The sequence below is a fragment of the Eschrichtius robustus genome, chromosome 3, assembly GCF_028021215.1.
Source record: "Eschrichtius robustus isolate mEscRob2 chromosome 3, mEscRob2.pri, whole genome shotgun sequence".
Taxonomy (NCBI): domain Eukaryota; kingdom Metazoa; phylum Chordata; class Mammalia; order Artiodactyla; family Eschrichtiidae; genus Eschrichtius; species Eschrichtius robustus.
Genome location: NC_090826.1, coordinates 40,303,594 through 40,326,190, shown reverse-complemented (window position 1 = coordinate 40,326,190; position 22,597 = coordinate 40,303,594). Strand labels below are relative to the sequence as shown.

General features: G+C 35.1%; 1 protein-coding gene across 3 annotated transcripts in view; it reads left to right on the top strand.

Annotated features, from left to right (window-relative positions):
• The window catches only part of SPATA6 (spermatogenesis associated 6), a 149,571-nt gene that overhangs the window by 38,025 nt on the left and 88,949 nt on the right, over positions 1-22,597 (top strand). For all 3 annotated transcript variants that reach the window (XM_068539846.1, XM_068539845.1, XM_068539847.1), the window contains 2 exons: positions 12,538-12,579; positions 13,631-13,755. In XM_068539846.1, the coding sequence (XP_068395947.1) occupies positions 12,538-12,579; positions 13,631-13,755 (167 nt within the window). The remainder of the gene's footprint in view (positions 1-12,537; positions 12,580-13,630; positions 13,756-22,597) is intronic.

The window sequence follows — 22,597 nt, the reverse complement described above, 5'->3', positions numbered from 1 at the left end:
CTCAAGATAATCACTATTCTGACTTTTGTCAGCATTGATTACTTTTGTCTGGTTTTGGACTTCATATAAATTAAATCATAAATATGTATTCCTTTGAATATGGCTTTTTTTTGACTCAGCCAAATGTCTGTGAGAGTCACCTATGTTGTTGTATTTCAGTAGTCCATTCTTTTTTATTGCTCTTTAGTATTCCATTATATCAATGTACTGTACTTTATTCATTTCTTGTTAATGAGGATGGTTTTTAGTCTTGGCTTATTATGAATATTCTTATAAATATCTTTTGGTAAACATTTATACTAGTTCTCTTGGAGTGGAATTTCTGGGTCATAGAATAGGTGTATACTTAGCTTTTGTTGATACCGCTGAACAGTTCCCTAAAAATAATTGTACAATTCCTTTTGAGTACTGAACATTGTATGTGAAAAATTATAGAAGTAATTGGAGGCATAACATCATGCTGTCATTCTCCAGGTAGGCTTTATGTTTGACTTTTATTTCCCTTCGGTAGGCTGCTAGTGATAATAAGAATCCTCAATCATGTCAATCTAATGTCAGAGATTAAGATGATTTGACGCTGGGTTTCAATCCATGTACAGCACCAGGGTATTTCCAGTTCATCCTTATTCCTGTGATGTTGTCTTTTACGGGCTCTATCCAAACTGTGGAGAATTTATGAAGACCTGTCCTTCTTGGTATAGCCCCTGTAGTGATACTTTGCTTCTAGGTCTGTGAGACCATCAAAATCTCAGCTAAATTTATCAATCCTGCATTTGCCATTTCTGGAATTAGCAGATGCCCTTGGGGAGAAAGCAGCTCCAATGTTTGGCTCATCTCCCTGGCTTTTCTTTCTTCTCCTAGAACTTGGCCCTGTAATTCTTCACTGCCGTGTTACCTTCTCTGTGCCTTCAAGCGGATTTTAAAAAATAACTTGACCTGATTTTCTTAGTCTGCCTAGTAAGATGATTGGTCTACTTTATGTAAATTGCCATTATCTGAGGCAGAAATCTGTTCCCCCTTAATATCATTTCTACCCTCATCCTGTCTCTGTGTACTCTCGCATTTGTCCCCCCCCCATTATATCTGTTTAATTATTCTAAGTATCTGTATTTGGGCTAGTAGTGCACAGTTAATTATCACAGCTTTATATAGTCCATGTTCTTTTCATTTAATAAACACACATTTATATTCCTACATGTTTATTTTTCTAGATGAACTTAAAATCATTTTTTAAGGTCTAAGATAAACCTCTTTGAATTTTAATTTTAATTATATTTTGGGAGAATTGGCATTTTTACATTTTTCATTCTTCCCATGTAGATAGGTGATGTATATTGATTTACTAAATTTATGCTTTCTTTCAACATATTACCAAGGTTTTGGGGTATGTGTGTGAGTGTGTGTGAGTGTGTGTGTGTGTGTGTGTATACGTATACTTGCCATACATTTCTTATTATGTTTATTTCTAACTGTTATATATTTTGTGGCTTTAGAGAATAAGGTTCTTCACCTAATTTTCCTTTTTTCCCTTTTTTTATGGTTGATACACAAGAAAGTGATAAAAATATTTATTGTGTATCCAGTCATTTTGCTGAACCTTCATATTGAAGACTGCTAATATCTTTTCAGTTTATTTCAAATATTTATCCATGATTAGTTTAAATGTTAAAAAATATTGTTAATTTGTCTTTCAATCAGAGCATGTAGCCTATAATATTACTGCTTCTTGGAATTTATTGATGTTTTCCCTGAGCATCTGGGATAGGAATCAAATATAATCATGACATGGTTGCTTAAAAAGGTATATCCTTTTTGTGTTGGTAAAAACATTTGAAACTTTCTATATCTTACTTTAACTTATTTATTTCATTATGTCAGGTATTACATCAAAGCTGACATGTAGGAGATTCTTAATAAATGTCCATTTGTGGGTCAGTGCTATAACTTGCCTTCCTGGCTTTTTATACTAGGTTAATTTGGTATTGCTGATGGGCTCTCATAACTTCAGATTGATGCTAACACAAGTTATTTCTCAGTGCTACCTTTCAATCCTTTTACTTCTTGGAGAACTTCCTTTTAAATTTATCTTGTAGATATTTTAAACATATTTATTTCTCTTATTAGATGTCTCTGTTTAAATTCCAGCCTTCTTAAGATGAACAGATGACTACTTCTTACTTCACTGACTAAAATTGAGGCCATGTTAGTGAATCACTTCAGTTTACTGCTCCCTTGTCCTAAAAGTCATCTACATCGTTTCTCATTCTTATTGCCTTTCTCCTGGTCCTGGAGGATGAGGTTTCTGCATTCTGCTCAAGATTATTCTACTTGTCCCTCTTATTCATCTCCTCGTGCCATCTCTAGTATCTTGATCATTAGATTTTTTTCCCTCTGTGTTTGCAGTGTCTCTCTTGCTAACCCTCACACTGTATAAATATGTTGTATGTTTACATCTTTAAAAGATATTTCCTGTCTTCATCCTCACCCTCATTTAGCTACTATCCTATCTCTTTATTCTACTCCTCATTCAAAGTATAACTTCCTTACCTCACTGTATATTTTGTAAATTACTGCTTTCTAGTTCTAGTAGAGTTGTTAATGAAAACAGTGCAGTCTGAGGTCAAATCTCAGCTCAGGAATTTATGTTTGGTAACCTTAACTGTTAGTCTTTATTTCTTATCTGTAAAATGGAAATAATGGCTTGTTAGGGTTGTTTTAGGGATTTGTTTGAAGCTCATAGGAACTCAGTCAGTCCTGACACACAGAAGATGTTCTCTAAATGGTAGTAAATACTATTATTTTGACTACCCATATCCCTTTTTAAAAAATGTAGTTTTCTGCTTTGTAATAATGTTTTTCAAATAGTTGAGATTACAGAATAAGTGACATCAGAAAAAATATAGTGTTAGTATGTTTATCCTAAGTTTGTTTAATTTGTTTGATTTCTAATAAAATTTTATGTTCAGATATTTTCTAAAGGATAGGGTTTTACTTTGTGATCAGATATTATAATTATTGTAAGTGCAATAGACCAAGTTTCTTAAATGCCAGTCTCTTATTTCAGTATCATCTTTAGCATTAGATCTTCTCTGTTCTTCCATTTATTGATAATAGAATGAGAAACAGCATGATGTATTCATGGAATATGCTGTGTGATTCAAGGGGTGATAGAAAAGTCTTCCAAAACAAAAGTTGCTTATCCACTGGCTTATGATAAAATTTTTTTTTTAAACTTTTTGATTGCCTGTGCAGATTCAGTCACTGTGAGAGAATATAGGGGATTCAGAAGTGAATAAAATATAGGCCGTTTGTTCAAATGAGTATCCATCTTAATAAAATAAGGATCAGACATGTAAATAAATAATCAGAATCCTTGTATATGTGCACTGGATTTGAGGAGGTCAGAGAACTGTTGGATACAACATTCACACGGAAGTTGACGTTGTTCAAAATTATGGCAAGTCTTAGGTTTGAGAGGAAGATAAGCCTGTTTTATCTTCGGTGAAAAAGTAGTAGGGACCTTGAAGTTAAGAGATTGTAGTGAGAAGGAGGATGAGCAGTTGACAAAATCAGATGGCATGAGACTAAAAGGAGAGGATTAACTTCTTGTTAAGAGCCTAGTGCTTCTACTATCCTCTTTTTAAAACTTTTATTATTGTTATTTTAAAGAAAAATTAATATATGTTCAGTTTACAAATTATAGGAAATATGGAGGAATTCTGAAAATTTTAAACTGATTTTATTTAGATAACTAAATAACATTTGAAGGAGGACTGTGAAGTTGAACATGTAGAATGTGTGTCTCTTATTTTAGAATTTCTGATGGAAAAGGCAAGAGAGAACTTTAACAAAAAACAGCATAATGGGAGCTCTCACGGTGAGGCTATTAGAGCACACGCACACAACTTCCTCTAATCAAAAACACAAAAAAAACTTTTTTAGAGAAAATTTTATAAATATACAAAAGTGGACACTAAAAGAGAATAATGAACCCCCTTGTACTCATCACTCAGCTCAATAATTATCAACTCATGGCTAATGTTGTTTTAACTGTATCTCTCTACTTCATCACCCTTTTCCAGATTATTTTGAAGCAACTCTCAGACATCATATGCTTTTATCTATTAGATATCAATATCTAAAATATAGGAACAGTACCATATCATACCTAAAAATGAACAATTTCTTAATATTAAATATCAATTCAGTTCACGTTTCCTCAACTATCTTATAACTTAAAAAATAAATCTTTTGTTTGAATTGGGATAAAGATAAGGTCCATACATTATGAATGGTTGATGTCTCTCAAGCATGTATATTCCTCTGTTAATTTTTTTCTTTTGTGTAGCCGTCTTTAATATCTTTAATTCATTATTTTTCTAGGTATTTCACACTTTTAAACAAGATTATAATGTCATTTCTAACTGTTGCTGATATATAAAAAAATATATTATTTGGCATATTTACCTTGTTTCCAGCAACCTCACTATATGTATTGATTTAAAAAATGTCTTTAGATTCCTTTGGACTTTTTATGTACACAATCACCTTGTAAATGATGAGAATTATAGTTTCTCTTTTGTTATAGTTATATTTTTATTTCTTTTTATTGCTTTATTATGCTTTCACTGGTTCAGGACTCCAAAAAAATGTTGAAGTGAATGATAGTAGTGATAGCAGTGAATGAAGAGAATGTCTCATTCCTGATCTCAGAGAGAAGCTTCAACATTTCATCACTTGGTATGATGTTTGTTTTAGGTTTTTGGTAGACAGCCTTTATTAGATTAAAAAATTCTTTTCTATTTCTAGTTTGCTAAGTTTTTATTTGAAAATGAATGATTATTAGCTTTTATGAAATACTTCTTTATTCTGTTCAGGTGGTGAATTATGTTGCTTTAGTTTTTAATATTAAACCATATTAATATATTGATGGATTTGATTAGATAATATTTTATATAGGATTTTTACATTTCTGTTTATGAAATAGATTGCCTGTCATTTTCCTTTCTTGTAAGGTTCTTGTCAGGTTTTAGTATCAAGGTTTTGCTGGGCTCATAAAGTAAGTTGAGAAGTGTTCCTTCTTTTACTGGTCTGCAAAAGAGTATGCATGTAATCAGCATTATTTCCTTCCTTAAAAGTTTGAAAATTCACCAATGAAGTCATCTGTCTTAGTGTTTTCTTTGTTGTAAGGTTTTAAATAATGGATTGTGTATGTGTGTGTGCACCTACACATATATCTGTATATACACACATATATACACAACTATTCAATTTTTTCTATATCTGCATAAGTTTTAAGTTTCCTTTTTGTAGGAACTTGATTTTTTTAATATATCAGATTATTTTGAAGTAAATCTCAGATATCATATATCCTTTCATTTATAGATATGGATATCTAAAATAAAGGAACACCTAAAAATTAACAGTTTCTTAGTATCATCAAATATCCACTCAGTTCACATTTCCCCAATTGTTCTATAATTGTTTAATCATATTTTGTTTGACAGTGATTCAGATAAGACACATTCAATACATTTGTAGCATGAAATTATTTGTAATGCCTTAAGATTTTAAAATATCTCTATGTCTTTCTTTTCATTCCTGATATTAGTAATTTGTGTCTTTTCTCTTGACCAGTCTTGCCAGGCATTTATCAACTGGTGAATTGAACCTTTTATTATTTTGATGCCTTTGCTTTAATGATGACTTTATCTTTTATAGTATAGCCAAACCAGCTTTCTTTTAGTTGTCACATGTTATATATTTGTCTATATTTTTGTTTTCTGTTTTTCTGTATTCTTACATTTTACATGTATCTTATGTGTAGTACTTGGAGAGAGGTTTTTGTTTTGTTTTGTTTTAATCTAATCTGTCTTTTAATTGGACCATTTAGCGTATTTCTAAAAATGCATGATATAATTATAGGGATTAGTGGTTATCAGGGATTAGGGATGGGTTGGGGAGGGAGATAGATGTGGTTACAAAAGGGCAACATAAGAGATTATGTGGTGGTGGAGCTATTCTGTATCCTGGCTGTGGTGGTGAATACACAAACCTACACACCTGATAAAAGTGTATAGAACTAAATATAGACATACACATTCACATACAAATGAGTACAATTAAAACTTTTAATCTGGATAAAATAAGTAGATTGTATCAGTGTCACAGTGGTTGTGATATATTTTATTATAGTTTTGCAAGGTGTTACCACTGGGGGAAGCTGGATAAAGGGTATATGGGATCTCCGTATTCTGACAATTTGTTGTGAATCCTCATTATCTAAAAATGTTAAATTAAAAAAATGTTTTTACTGATATATTTTGGTGTAAATCTGCCATGTTGATATCTACTTTTTATTTGTTTGGATTGTTGAATATTAGTGCTTTTCTTTTTCTACTTTTCTTTGTTTTTTTTTTAATAGTTTTAGAAAAATATTTATTTATTTATTTGGTTGCACCAGGTCTTAGTTGTGGCACTTGTGATCCTTAGTTGCAGCATGCGGGATCTTCAGTTGTGGCATGCAAACTGTTAGTTGCAGCATGTGGGATTTAGTTCCCTGACTAGGGAAAGAACCCGAGCACGGCGTCTTAGCCACTGGACCACCAGGGAAGTCCTCTACTTTTCTTTGAATTAACTATTTTTTGCTTTTTCATTTCTACACTTTTATTAGCTTGAGGGTACATGTTCTTTAACTACTTTGTTCTTTTAGTGGTTAGTATAGAGATTACAGCATGCATGCTTGAGTTTTCAGAGTTGTGTACATATTTTTATTTTAACCTCTTCTAGGACAGTGAAGAACCTACAACTACTTAACTTCTAGATTATATGTTATTTTTTGTTATGCATTTTAACTTAGTGTGCAATGAGACTACACAATATTATTGCTATTATTGTATAGGCATCATTCATTTCACTTTACAACTGTATTTTACCTTTTTGGTTGCTCTTTATTTCCTTTCATTTTTTGAGCTTCTCAGTTTATTGTGTCTTTCTGAAGAATATCCTTTCATAATTCCTTTCTTATAGTCTTTTGATGATAGATATCTTGATTTTTATTTATCTGAAAATGTCTTTATTTTACCTTTTTTGAAGTATATTTTTGCTGAATATTGGTATAACTGTCTTCCAGCCCTTAGAAAATACTATTCCATTGTCTTTTTGCTCCCTTAGTTTCTGTTGAGAAATCATCTGTTAATTTTATTGTTACTTCTTTGAAGGTATTTTGTCATTTTCTGCTGGCTTCTTTTAGCATATTCTCTTATGTCTTTGTTTTCCTGTAGTTTAACTTTGATGTGCCCAACTCTGTGTGTGTGTGTGTTTTAAAAATTTGTTCTGCTTGATGTTTGTATCTTGGTATCTTTCTTCAGATAAATTCTGAGATATTAACTTTTCAAATATTTCTTTTGCCCTTTTCTCTTCTCTCCTTTTACAAATCCAATTGCACATTGTTAGATCCTCTTACTCTATCCTTTTTTTTTTTTTTTTTTCTTTTTTTTGTTACTCCAACCTTTGGGCTTTCTGTGCCTCTCTCAAGATATTTATTTTTGTCTTCCAATTCCATAATTCTCTCTTGGGTCATTTGTAATCTGCTGGTAAATCCGTTTGTTGTGGTTAATTTTTGGTTATTTGTTAGCTAAAAAATTTCCACTTGGTTCTTTGCAGCAGTTTCTAGTTCTCTGCTGACATTCTCAATCTTATATTTTATTTTCTTGAGCATATTAAGCATATTTTAAGTTGCAGTCTGATAACTAATTTTTCTGGATCTCTTGTTGATCTGTTTTTATTTCCTGTATTTCTCTTGTGTTTTGATCCCAATGGTCTTTTTTTCCTGTATACCTGGTCGATTTTCATTAAATGTCAGATTTTGTATGTAAGAATTTTAGAAATAATTTGAAACCTTAGATGAAGATATTTTCCTGCAGACAAGATTTATGATTGTTTCTAGAGGGCACTAGCAATTCTGGATCAACTTAATTTAGACAGGATTTGGGATGATTCAGATTTAAGCCTAAGTTCTTAGTTGGCTGTCTTAGTCCATTTGGGCTGGTATAACAAAATACCATAGACTGGGTGGCTTATAAATAATAGAAGTTTATTTCTCATACTTCTGAAGGCTGGGAAATCCCAGATCAAGGAGCCAGCAGATTTGGTGTCTGGTGAGGGTCGCCTTTCTGTTCATAGAATGCCATTTTCTCTCTGTGTCCTCATGTGGCAGAAAGGGCAAGGAAGTTCTCTGGGGTCTTTTGGGCACCAGTGACACTAATGGGCACTAATCTCTTTAATGAAGGCTTTGCCCTAATAACCTCCCCAAAGCCCTAACTCTAAATATCACATTGGGGGGTTATAGTTTCCACATACGAATTTTGAGGGGATACAGATATTCAGTGTATAGCATTGGTTATCTATTTTTAGTTTACTCTTTACTCTCTTTTTTTTAACTTTTTTTTTTTTATTAGAGTATAGTTGCTTTACAATATTGTGTTAGTTTATACTGTACAGCAAAGTGAATCAGCTATATGTACACATATTTCCCCTCTTTTTTGGATTTCCTTCTCAGGTCACCATAGAGCACTGAGTAGAGTTCCCTGTGCTATACAGTAGGTTCATATTAGTTATCTATTTTATACATAGTGTCAATAGTGTATATATGTCAATCCCAATCTCCCAATTCATCCCACATCCCCCTTTCTCCCTTGGTATCCATATGTTTGTTCTCTACATCTGTGTCTCTATTTCTGCTTTGTAAATAAGATTGTCTATACCAATTTTTTCAGATTCCACATATATGCATTAATATATGATATTTGTTTTTCTATTTCTGACTTACTTCACTCTGTATGACAGTCTCTAGGTCCATCCATGTCTCTACAAATGACCCAATTTCATTCCTTTTTATGGCTAATATTCCATTGTATATATGTACCACATCTTCGTTATCCATTCCTCTGTCACTGGATATTTAGGTTGCTTCCATGTCCTGGCTATTGTAAATAGTGCTGTAATGAACATTGGGGTGCATGTGTCTTTTTGAATTGGTTTACCTTTTCAAGATTCAGTCCTATAGCCTAGCCATTTTATCAGGCCATTTTCTCTTACCTGCAGACCTCCATTCTCATCTCTTCCCAAGGTCATGATACTCCAATTTTTGTATGAGCTTATCAAAAGCTATACTCAGCTTCTTAGCCTCTTAGCTACCTCTGTCAGAACTGTCAGATACCCAAAAGGAAAAGTAACCTCAAATACCAGGCTTATCTCTCTGTGTTTACTTCTTTCTTTTTAAATAATACAGATAATTTTTTTTTAATTATATATATATATTTTTGGCTGCGTTTGGTCTTCTTTGCTGCACATGGGCTTTCTCTAGTTGTGGCGAGCGGGGGCTACTCTTCATTGTGGTGCACGGGCTACTCTTCATTGTGGTGCGCGGGCTTCTCATTGCAGTGGCTTCTCTTGTTGCGGAGCATGGGCTCTGGGCACACGGGCTTCAGTAGTTGCAGCACACAGGCTCAGTAGTTGCGGCATGTGGGCCCTAGAGTGCGGGGGCTCCAGTAGTTGCGGTACGCGGGCTCAGTAGTTGTGGCGCATGGGCTTAGTTGCCCCATGGCATGTGGGATCATCCCAGACCAGGGATCGAACCCGCGTCCCCTGCATTGGCACACAGATTTTTTTTTTTTAATTTTATTTATTTATTTATTTATTTATGGCTGTGTTGGGTCTTTGTTTCTGTCCGAGGGCTTTCTCTAGTTGCAGCAAGTGGGGGCCACTCTTCATCGCGGTGCGCAGGCCTCTCACTATCGCGGCCTCTCTTGTTGCAGAGCACAGGCTCCAGACGCGCACGCTCAGCAATTGTGGCTCACGGGCCCAGTTGCTCCGCGGCATGTGGGATCTTCCCAGACCAGGGCTCGAACCCGCGTCCCCTGCATTGGCAGGCAGATTCTCAACCACTGCGCCACCCGGGAAGTCCGCACACAGATTCTTAACCACTCCGTCACCAGAGAAGTCCTGTGTTTACTTCATATACTGAGTTTCAGACTTGTAATTTTTTTACTACCTTGTTAGGTTTCTCCTGCCTTCAAGCAGATTTTTTAGTTATCTACCTTTTCAAGTCGATTTTAGCAGGAGGTTTGTTTTTGAACCTTCTAATCTCTCAGATTACCCTGCTATGTTCCATTTAGAGCCTTCATACATCCTGTTTCTCCTGCTTGAAAACCTCTAGTTTCCCACCCCCCTAACTCCTAGTTTACACCTATTCATGCTATGGGTCAAGTCCTGAAGAGCTCTTCCTCAGCCTTCACTGACTCCCTGACAAGATTATCTTGTTATACTCACTTATAGCACTACCTGAATGTCTTTATTGTACTTGTAGTTTATAATTATATATTTATTTGTGTCTTTATTTCATTTAATGTTTGCCTTTTCAACACAATGTCAGGTGCTTGAGGAATAGGACTGTTATCAGTTTTTTTTTCTTATTACAGCCCCGAATGATAAGCTACAAGGAATATTTAATATTTCTTCAAAAACTGGACATATAAGTATTGGGTTAAATGACTGAGATTTCCCTTGGATGAAAATAGCAGAATTTAAAGAAGGAAAAAGATTATATTCATGGGTTCTTAGAAGGTAGAAAGCGCATAATTTATATTTTATTTTTATTTTAAAAATTTATTATAAAGTACTTCAGACATATTAAAAGTGTGAGTTATGTAATCTACTTAGCTGTACTCATCACTCTGCTTAAGAAATAGACATCATTTATTTTTATAAAAATATACAGAGAGCCCAGAAATATACCTCTATAAATCTAGTCAACTGATCTTTGACAAAGGAGCAAAGGCAATACAATGGAACAAAGATAGTTTCTTCAGTAAATGGTGCTAGAACAATTGGACATCCACATGCAAAAAAAAAAAAAAAAGTGAATCCAGATACAGACCATACACCCTTCACAAAAATTAACTCTAAATGGATCATAGACCTAACTGGAAAATGCAAAACTGTAAAACTCCTAGAAGATAGCATAGGAGAAAACCTAGATGATCTTGGGTATGGTGATGCCTTTTTCGATACAACACCAAAGACACCATAGTGTCATCTTTGAAAGAAACTATGAAAAAAATAATTGATAAACTGGATTGCAGTTAAGTTAAAAACTTTTGCTCTGTGAAAGACAAAATCAAGAGAATTAGAAGACCAGCCACAGGTTGGAAAAAAAGTATTTGCAAAATCACATCTGGTAAAGGACTATTATCTAAAATATGAAAAGAACTCTTAAAATTCAACCATAAGAAAACAAACACCCCTTTTAAAAAATGGGCTAAAGACCTTAACAGACACCTCACCAAAGAAGATATACAGATGGCAGATAAGCACATGAAAAGATACTTCACATCATATGTCATTAGGGAAACGCAAATTAAAAGGAGATACCTGTACATTCCTAGAATTGCCACAATCTGGAGCAGTGACAGAATCAAATGCTGGTGAGGATGCAGAGCAACAGGAACTCTCACTTACTGCTGGCGGGAATGCGAAATGGCACAGCCGCTTTGGAAGACAGTTTGGCGGTTTCTTCCAAAACTGAACATACTCTTTCCATATGATCCAGCAGTACTGCTCTTTGGTATTTATGCAAAGAGTTGAAAATTTATGTCTACACAAAAACCTGCACGTGGATGTTTATAGCAGCTCTGTTCATAATTGCCAAAACTTGGAAGCAACCAATGTCTTTCAGTAGGTAAATGGGTAAATAAACTGTGGAATAACCAGACAATGGAATATTATTCAGCACTAAAAAGAAATGAGCTATCAAGCCATAAAAACACATGGAGGAACTTTAAATGCATATTACTGAGTGAAAGAAGCCAATCTGAAAAGGCTATATACTGTATGATTTCAAGTATATGACATTCTGGAGAAGGCAAAACTATGGAGACAATAAAAAGACAGTGGTTGTGGTGGGCAGAGGGTGGGTTGTAGGGAGGAGAGAGATAAATAACGAGAGAGCAGAGGAGCAGGGCAGTGAAAATACTTTATACGATACTATAAAGATGGACAATGTCATTATACATTCGTCTAAACCCACAGAATGTACATCACCAAGAGTGAACCCTAAGGTAAACTGTGGACTTTGGGTGATTATGATTTGTCAGTGTAGGTTCATCCTTGGTAAAAAATGTACCATTCCTGTGAATGATGTTGATAGTGGGGAGGCTATGCATGTTTTGGGGGGCAGGGGACATAGGGGAAATCTCCGTACCTCCCTCTCAATTTTGTTGTCAATGTAAATAAAACTGCTCTAAAAAAACAAGGTCTTAAAAAAATCAGAAAAAAACCTATAAAGATTAATTTCTACCAGAGATTAATAAATGCACAAGATACATAGCAACCAAAAAATATACACAGTATACTAAGATATAAACATATATGTAGTCTACTGAGCAATTACTTTGGCTTTTAGGTACTTCTGTGGTAAAGTAATTAGTTATTGTTTATTATAAATTTGTTTAAGGAAATTTTTCTTTAAACTTTCAGATGATACGGCATTGTTTGAGTTGATTCAGCTAGTTCCGCCAGGTACTGTATTGTATTTTGATAAGGTAATTGACATCTGAACTCATTTCAATGAAATGCTTTTTAAAAAATCTCATCTTTTCCCCTTCTTCCCAAATTAAGAGCAATGTTGAGTCTCTAGCATTGGTCTACTATGTGTAAAATGTCAGTAGGCCAAAATAATATATACAGAAAGATTGACATAAATTATATTTGAACACATTGTTCTAAAATTGAATAGTCATAATTTTAAGTGGGAAATAACCTGATATGATCCTAGCATATTTTGTGACATTCATAAAAATTAACTTCTTTAAGTTTTTGTGATTTTTCTAAACCAATATGCTTTTGCTGATAAAGTAGTTCATTATCTTTGTTTTTGTGTATTAACTTTTATTGGGAACGTAGGGGAATTAAAACTGTACCTATTTAATAAACAGTACAGCTCCCTGCAGTAGGTAGAGTTAAAATCTGAAGGATAGTTTTATTTTTATTATTGATTTCTATGATTATAGAAGACTCTATCTTAAATCCTTATTTTATGTGAGAAATAGGGAACTATATTTTGTTGAAAGCTAGTAGTCTAAAATTTTTGAATATCACGTATATACCTAATTCCGGTAACCACAAATTCTATAAAATGTCTATATTTTTTTCAATATGTAACCTAATATCTCATAATGGCAGGTAGAAAAGAATGGAAGATAGAAAAAAAAAAATTCTGGAGATGGTAATTAAGTTTTATATGTATAAATGTTATGTCAGTTTGATATGTTTAAAAGGATTTTCTTTTCTAGGAACTCATATGTACTTAAAAAGTTTACATGAACATCCCCTTTCTACAAAAGGGGGAGGGAGAATTAGTAGTATGTATGACATTTCTGAATAAGGAAATGTGTTAATTCGTTTAACATAACTTTATTTTAATTTCCCTTTCATAGAAAAAAAATTAAGTCCATGACCCTGAAGCAGGTATTTCATTAAGGCATCAGGCATTATATATTTGTACTTGATGATATTGTTTCTAAATAGCATATTTTGTTATAATTTGAATCATAGGATATCTTTCTTGTAGTGGGTGAAACACTGTCTACATATGATGAGAATACACGAGATTTCATGTTCCCGGGTCCAAATCAAATTTCTGGACACCATGACTCAAACCGCCAAGTTACCATGAGGAGGATTTCTTGCCTTCGCGTAAGTGCTTACTATTTTCTGAATCAAATCGTGATGCAGGATCATTGTCAAAAACCACCACATAGCCCTCAATATCTGAAATGTGAAGACCTAATTCAAAGTTTAATTTAGTTTAAAACATAATTGCTTTATGAAATTATGATGTTATTTGAAACTTACTGAAACCTAAATGAAAATACTTTACCAAAATGCATGCATCTACCTTCCAAAATTAACAAGCATTATTTTGCCTTATATTCTTCAGATTTCTCTCCTCTTCTTCTCCCCCTTTCCTCCCCTCCCCACTGTCCCTATGTCTTTGTCTCTCTTCTCTTTATTTTTCTCCCAAAAGAATGGCCAATAAATATTTGAAAACATGCACAATCCCATTAGCATTTAGGAAAATTCAGATTAAAACAATCATATGATTTCATTTTTATAGCCATAAGATTGGTAAAATTTAATAAATCTGACAAATGTCAAAAGCATGGAAAAATGGAAGCTTGTATATGTTGCTATGTCATGTAAATTGGAACAACCACAATCCAGGATTATCTAGTGAAGGCCAAGATTCTCATAGCCTATGACCTTCTAGGTATATAGCTTTAAGATGTATTCTGTCTGGCATACTAAGACCCTTCTTAGGAATGTTTGTTTGTAGCATTGTTCATAATAATGAAAAATGGAAATAATTGAGATGTCCATTAGTAGGAGTTTGGATAGAATAATTATTATATGTTCATGTAATGGAAATACGTATCCATACACCTAAAAGTGAAAGCTGCATTAAGTGATAGCCAGCTCTCATCTTTTCCTGCAACTTCTTCAGTTTTATTGGATAATTAATAATATTTTTATTCCTGAAAATGCCTTCTGCCTAGAGAGACTGAGTGAAGCCCCTGCTGTTTCAAAGAAGAAAAAAGTGAAAGTTGTCTAGGTTGAAACTATTTGGACAAATATTTTTCACTAACTTTAGGAGATATTAGAGCAGTAAGGAAATTGGGGTGCTACATGAGCCAATATGGTGAATTAAGTAACTTCTCCTCTATTTCCTGTAGGAAATAGCAAATTTCAGCTTGCTGAAAGTATAAAAGTTGACTAGCAAATCTGTTAAAATATACCTCCTTTGGGATATTTTCAGTGTCCATTAGCCCAAAAAGTCTTCCAAGAATGTTTCAGGGACTTTCTAGAAGCCTGCAATGAAGAAAATCTGATTTTAAAATTAAAGTTTTTTTAAAAGTAATTTAAAATGCTGTATTATACCAAATTGGCAATATAAACATAAGAATATGGACCATTAACAGGTATTTTTCTTTATTGAATTTGAGTTACTTTCACATGTATCAAAAAAGTTTGGATTACTAAGGCAAAAAGTCTATATATATTGTTAAAAGATAAATTGGGACGTATTAAAAATTTTGAGTTTATTTGAGCAAAAATTGATTTGATTCAAGCAGCATCCAATCTAGCAGACAGAAAGAAGCTCCAAGGAGCTGTGCAAAATGAAAGATTTTTATATCCAGAAGGGAGCAGGAACAAGGAAATTATACTAGACCAAAAAGTGTGTTGATTATTGCAAGGTGCCATTTAGGGGATGGCAGAGGGTCTAATCAGATGGATTACCTAGTGAGTGCTAATCAGGCAATTCCTGATTGACTGGTTTAAAATTCCATTTCTGGGAGAGCCGAAACTGTAATTAATTTAAATCTGTTTGGTTTCATGGAGCTTAGCGTAAGCAACTCAATTTGGGGCCTGTTGTTTTTAACAGTATAAAAAGTGAGACTTCTGGTGATGATGGTGTGAAGGGGCTGTCAATTACTCTCTCCACACAAGTATAAAACTGGACAAAATTGTCACAAGCCGTAGTTTTAGGGCACTGGAAACTGATCACAGTTAAGACAATTAAGACAAATTAAGAAGTATACGTGCTTGAATAGCTGCTAAAACTTTGGGTAAAAATGGCAGAAGTATGTGGTCATCTTGCCTAGGACAACTCTCATACCCTGCATAGCCAGTGAGAATTGTAGCTTCACTAAGCCTGGGGCAAGTTGCAAAAATTAGTAGCTTTGCTACCAGAGAGGTCAGAATCAATTTTGGGCAGTAATACTGTGATTTGTAATAAGAAACATACATTTGGTCTTCTTGCCCCATTCTTGGCACAGAGCTCAAAAAACCTTTGGAATTTCCTGTGTTTAAGAGCTATAAAGGTGTCTTTTGTTATGTTAATGAGGAGACTTTTGGAAAGCTCCTTGGGAACCTAAGGATGGGGGCTTGATGCCAGGGGAACCAACCAGGTGATTAGAGGGTTGGAACTTTCAGCCCCACCCCTGAGAAGTAGAGGGGCTGGAGATTGAGTTCAGTCACCAATGGCCAGTGATTTAATGTCACGCCTGTGTAATGAAGCGGCTCTAAAACCCAAAGGATGGAGTTTGGAGAGCTTCCATGTTGGTGAACACGTGGAGGTACTGGGAGAGTGGCTGACCTGGTGAGGGCACAGACACTTCTCCCGCTTCCCACATATCTCACCCTAGACATCCCTTCCATCTGGATGTCATCATATCCTTTTATATAAACTGGTAAAGTAAGTAAACTGTCTCCTGAGTTCTTTGAGCAGCTGTAGCAAATTGATCAAACCCAAGGAGTGGGTCGTGGGAACCTCTTATTTGTAGCCTGTGAGTGACAACCTGGACTTGTGATTAGCATCTGAAGTCAGATAGGAGCAGTCTTGTGGAACTGAGCCCTTAACCTGTGGGATCTGACACTATCTCCAGGTAGTGTCAGAGCTGAGTTAAATTGCAGGACACCCAAATGGTGTCGCAGAGACTTTTCTTGGTGGTGTTGGAAAACCCACACATTGGAATTGGTGTCACAATCATAGGGGCAAATATTGTGTCTTTGCCAGCTAAATGTGGTGGATTCAGTTAGAAGCGCATGAGAAAAACCCACAGCTTTGCTAGGCCGATTGCAGTTCCAATCAGAGTGAGCAGCACACCTGCCAGAAAGTTGACAAGAGACCCTGGAAGTAAGGGAGCAATAAAAGGGCTGAGATGAGCTTTCCACTCATTCCTGGCTGACTGAAACTATGCACGTTCAGGGGAGACGGTGGGAGTCCAGCAAAAAAGTGAAAGCCAAGGGAGACTAGAGACCTGCTGTACCTTTGAGTGCATTCCCCAACCCACACCACAGATAATCAACAAAGAGTGAAACCCTTACAGGTTCATTGGATGACCACTAAGCTATGCATACTCAGATGAGACCACTAGAACAAATACAAGAATAAAAAGACATGACATAGATATAAATTGAACAGCAAAATAGCAGTTGTAAATTCAATCATATCAGTTATTGTATTTAAATGTGAGTGGACAACACACTCCAATCAGTAGTTTGCTGTCCTGGCAGGCAACAATGCACCCTTCCTCAGAATTCAGATGATTCTGCATAGACATCTGAGTCTTAGGCTGTCTTCCTGAAGCCATCACTGTGGCAAGGATTCAAGTCACATCTGGGGTTAAATCCTGGCACTATCACAGGCTACTACTATCACTATACTATGGAGATAACGTTGTTTGGTGGATTAATGAAAACTTGTAAATGGTTATTTTAGTACCTGGCACATAGAGAATGATCAGTAAATGTTAGTGATACGATGATGGCCGTGGAGGTCATGACAAGGTGCTGTTGTTGGTGGCAGTGATGTTAATCAGAATCTGTGACTTTCTCATCTTTGATCTTACCTCTTAGCACAGATCTTTGTATGTACTTAAATGACTCTTGATTGAATTGAACGAATTACATCTTATTGTAGACTTCATAGAGGAAACTGACATTTCCGATGTGTGATGATTAAATTTATTTTGGTTAGGTTGTGGCTAGATGTTACTGTGAAGGTATTGTGTAGATTTGACTAATATTTCCAATCACTTGACTTTAAGTGTAGGAGATTACCCTTGATAATGTAGGTAGACCTCATCCAATTAATTGAAGACCTGAAGAGCAAAAACTGAAGTTTCCAAAAGAATAAGGAATTCTGCCTCAAGACCGTAATATAGAAATCTTGAGTTTCCAGCCTGCTGGCTTGCTTACGTATTTCACACTCAAGACTACAGTATCAACTTTGCCTGAGTTTCCAGCCTGCCAGCTTTCCCTGTGGATTTGGGACTTGTCACTCTCACAATTGCATGTACCAATTCCTTAAAAGAAATATCTCTCTGTGTATATATTCTGTTAGTTCTGTTTCCCTGAAACCCCAATTGATACACATGGGTTTTGAAAGATCTAAAAATAATGGCTAAAACTCTGAGTATTTACTATATGACCAGCAATATATGGGGAGGGGTAAAGTGATAAGTTGCAGTCCAGGCTGTGGTACTTATAAAATATGTCCACAGATGATTTGACACTCCTCTCTTCCAAAGGCAGAGTTTCTTAAGTATGGACTCTACTTAGTGACTCTAACAGATACACTGTGGTGAAGTGACAGTTTTAGACTTTTGAGACCAGGTCATTAAATGCACTGTGGCTTCCTCCTTGCTCTCACTCTTATATCACTCACTCCTGGGGAAGCCAGCTGCCATGTGTGAGGACACTCAAGCCTCTGGAGAGGGCAGAAGCTGGGACAGCTTTGCTGGAGTGTGTATGAAAGCTTGAAGAGCCTTGAAGAAACTGTCAGATGAGTGTTTGGAGGAAAATGAGGCAAATGTTATTGGAAATTAGGGGAGAAAGGAGCCCTTGTTATGTAATGGTGTAAAGTTTAGCTGGAATGTGGGATATAGAAAAAAATACCTGATGAAACGGGTGGTCTTAGTAAGGAGACTTTCGGACAGAGTATTAGAGGGGCTGTCTGGTTTCTTTTGATTGCTTATAGCAAAATATAAGAGGAGAGGGAAGCAAAAGGAAAGCCTGTTAATAACACAAAAAGGAGTTGGAACTTACTGTTTTTGAGGATTCTCAGCCTTCCCCAATGGCAAATAATGTTGAAATTAAAGAATGACTTATGAGCAAAAATCATTCTAGGGTATGTTCAGGAAATTTTGGTCTGATGTTGAAACCAAGGGTGTGACTGTAAAATCCTTTATTAAGATCTCCAAAAGATCCAAGATGTTGCCTCAGAAAATAATTTAATTAAACATAGGTTTTATTTTACTTTATTTTTTACATTAAAAAAAATTTTTAATTTTAAAAAATTTTCATACAACTTTTATAATTGAAGTATAGTTGATTTACAGTGTTGTGTTAGTTTCAGGTGTACAGCAATGTGATTTAGTTATATATCTACATATATATATATATATATATATATCTATTTCAGATTCTTTTCCATTATAGATTATTATAGGTTCCGTGTACTATACAGTAGGTCCTTGTTGTTTATCTATTATATGTATAGTAGTGTGTATCTGCTAATCCCAAACTCCTAATTTGGGAGTTCTGACCAGTGTGAGGTGATACCTCATTGTAGTTCTGATTTGCATTTCTTTAATAATTAGTGATGTTGAGCATACTTTCATGTGCCTGATGGCCATCTGTGTCATCTTTGGATGACATACAGATGGCAGTTTAAGTCTGTTTAGATCTTATGCCAATTTTTTGATTGGGTTGTTTGTTTTTTGATATTGAGCTATATTGAGCTGTATGAGCCCTTGTTGGTCACATTGTTTGCAAATGTTTTATCCCATTCTGTACATTGTCTTTTCATTTGTTTATGGTTTCCTTTGCCATACAAAAGCTTTTAAGTTTAATTGGGTCCCATTTGTGTTTTTTTGCCTTTATTTCCATTACTCTAGGAGATGGATCCAAAAAAATAATTGCTGTGATTTATGTAAGAGTGTTCTGCCTATGTTTTTCCTATAGGAGTTTTATAGTATCTGGTCTTACATTTAGGTCTTTAATCCATTTTGAGTTTATTTTTGTATATGGTGTTAGAGAATGTTATAATTTCATTCTTTTACATGTAGCTGTCCATTTTTCCTAGCACCACTTATTGAAGACACTCTTTTCTCCATTGTATATTTTTGCCTCCTTTGTCATAGATTAATTGACCTTGAGTGCATGGGTTTATTTCTGGGCTTTCTATCCTGTTCCATTGATCTATATGTCTGTTTTTATGCCAGTATCACACTGTACTGATTACTGTAGCTTTGTAGGATAGTCAGAAGTCAGAGAGTGTGATTCCTCCAGCTCCATTCTTCTTTCTCAAGATTGTTTTGGTTATTCTGGGTCTTTTGTGTTTCCATACAAATTTTAAAATTATTTGTTATAGTTCTGTGAAAAATGCCAATGGTAATTTGATAGGGATTGCATCAAATCTGTAGATTGCCTTGGTAGTATGGTCATTTTAGCAATATTGATTCTTCCAATCCAAGAACATGGTATATATTTCCATCTGTTTGTGTTGTCTTCAATTTCTTTCAACAGTGTTTTATAGTTTTCAGAGTACAGGTCTTTTGCCTCCTTAGGTAGGTTTTATTCCTAGGTGTTTTATTCTTTTTGACGCAGTGGTAAATGGGATTGGTTCCTTAATTTCCCTCTCTGATAGTTTGTTGTTCATGTATAGAAATGCATCAGATTTTTGTATATTAATTTTGTATCCTGCAACTTTACCAAATTTATTGATGGGCTCTGGTAGTTTTCTCGTGTGTCTTTAAGATTTTCTATGTATAGTATCATGTTATCTGCAAATAGTGAGAGTTTTACTTCTTCCTTCCTATTTGGATTCCTTTTATTTGTTTTTCTTCTCTGATTGCTGTGGCTAGGACTTCCAAAACTATGTTGAATAAAAGTGATGAGAGTGGGCATCCTTGTTTCATTCCTGATCTTAGGGGGAATGCTTTCAGCATTCCTTTTCACCGTTGAGGATGATGTTAGCTGTGGCTTTGTCATATATGACCTTTATTATGTCGAGGTATGTTCCCTCTATGCCCACTTTCTGGCAGAGTTTTTATCATAAAAAGATGTAGAATTTTATCACATTTTTAAAGGTTACTTTCCACTTATAGTTATTACAAAATATTGGGTATATTCCCTGTGTCGTATAATACATCCTTGAGCCTATCTTACACCTAGTAGTTTGTACTTCCCACTTCCCCACGCCTATATTGGCCCTCCCCCCTTTCCGTGGTAACCACTAGTTTATTCTCTGTATCTGTGAGTCTGCTTCTTTTTTGTTATATTCACTAGTTTGTTGTATTTTTTTAGATTCCACATATAAGTGATATCATACAATATTTGTCTTTCTCTGTCTGACTTATTTCACTTAGCATAATGCCCTACAAGTCCATCCATGTTGCTGCTAATAGCAAAGTTTTGTTCTTTTTTATGGCTGAGTAGTAGTGTATTGTGTGTGTGTGTATATATATATGTATATACCACATGTTTTTTATCCATTCATCTGTTGATGGACCCTCAGGTTGCTTACATATCTTGGCAGTTGTAAATAATGCTGCTTCAACATATGTTCTTGAAGATGATTGAAGACCAGCAGAAGCCCTGTAGAGGTGGGTGTGGCTTTTGTCTAAGGAAGTGAACTCCAATTATGTTCACATGAGAACCAAATAAAATTTTAAGAGCATTATATTGGCACAAGCACCACCAGCGTGGTCTGAAATTGAGAGAGACCTTACAAAATGAAAAGGCTTTTGGACCCCCAAAATTCTATTGACAGGACCCAAGCTCAGAACACTGTATAGCTCTAAACATTGTCTACCTCTTGTTGCAAAGGAATGATAATTCAAAGGATGGAAGCAAGAGCCCAGAGAGTGGAGCCAAAAACTATGGATAGTTATTTCTGAGCAGAAATAGGACTACACTTCTAAGTGGGAAACTTCTAACATTTTCCTGGCTGCTTTCAGAATTGCTGTGGACCAGTGATTTCTATTTGCCTCTTGTATTCTCTTTTTTTGAATAGGAATGTCTATAGTGATTATCCTCTGCCTGCTGCACATGTGTACCTTGAATATATGTGGGGCACATAACTTGCTTCTTTAGTTCATAGGTCTTCTAATTGTGAGGAACCGTATCCTGGAAACTGTATTTAAAGAACCATACCTGAGACAGCTGAATAACAATTTGATTTAGATGCCAATATCCTGGATTTCAAGCTGAAGTTATAAAAGGATGAGACTTTTCCCTTTTCCTTTCCTTTTCCTTTTCCTTTTCCTTTTCCTTTTTCTTCAGTAGGGCATGAGTTTAGTTTACACATGAGAGGAATTTAATTTGTGGTCAGAGAGTGAACTGTGGGGTTTAAAATCATGTCCCCCAAATTTTTGATGCTCCTCTGCTAAAAAGGTAGTTTCCTTTGTCCTAGAACATGGGCTGTACTTAGGGGCTCTAATGAATAAAATGTGACAGAAGTGACAGTGTTAGACTTCTGAAATAAGTCATAAAAAGGATTACGTCTTCCTCCTTGCTTTGCTTTGGGAGAACTAGTTAACATGTCATGAGGACACTCAGGCAGTCCTATGGAGAGGTTTGTGTGATAAAGAGCTGAGTTCTCTTGCTAAAAGACAGAAAAGAACTGAGTCCTCCAGCCAACAGCTGTGTGAATCTCAGGAAGCAGATCCTCCAGCCTCAGTCAAGCTTTCAGAAAACTACAGCCCAAACAACATCTTGACTGCAATCTCATGAGAGATTTCAAGCCAGAACCAACTAGTTCAGCCTCTGCCAGATTCCTGACCTTTAGGAACTATGTGAGATAGTATGTACTGATGTTTTAAACTGCTAAGTAATATGCTCTGCAGCAATGGATAACTAACAAGTAAGCATAGAGGACATTATCAATAAAAGTATGTTTGCAGAAAAACAGTCATCCATTTAATTCATAGGTAACTCATATTTAACCTTTTTGTAGTGTGTAATGTTTGAA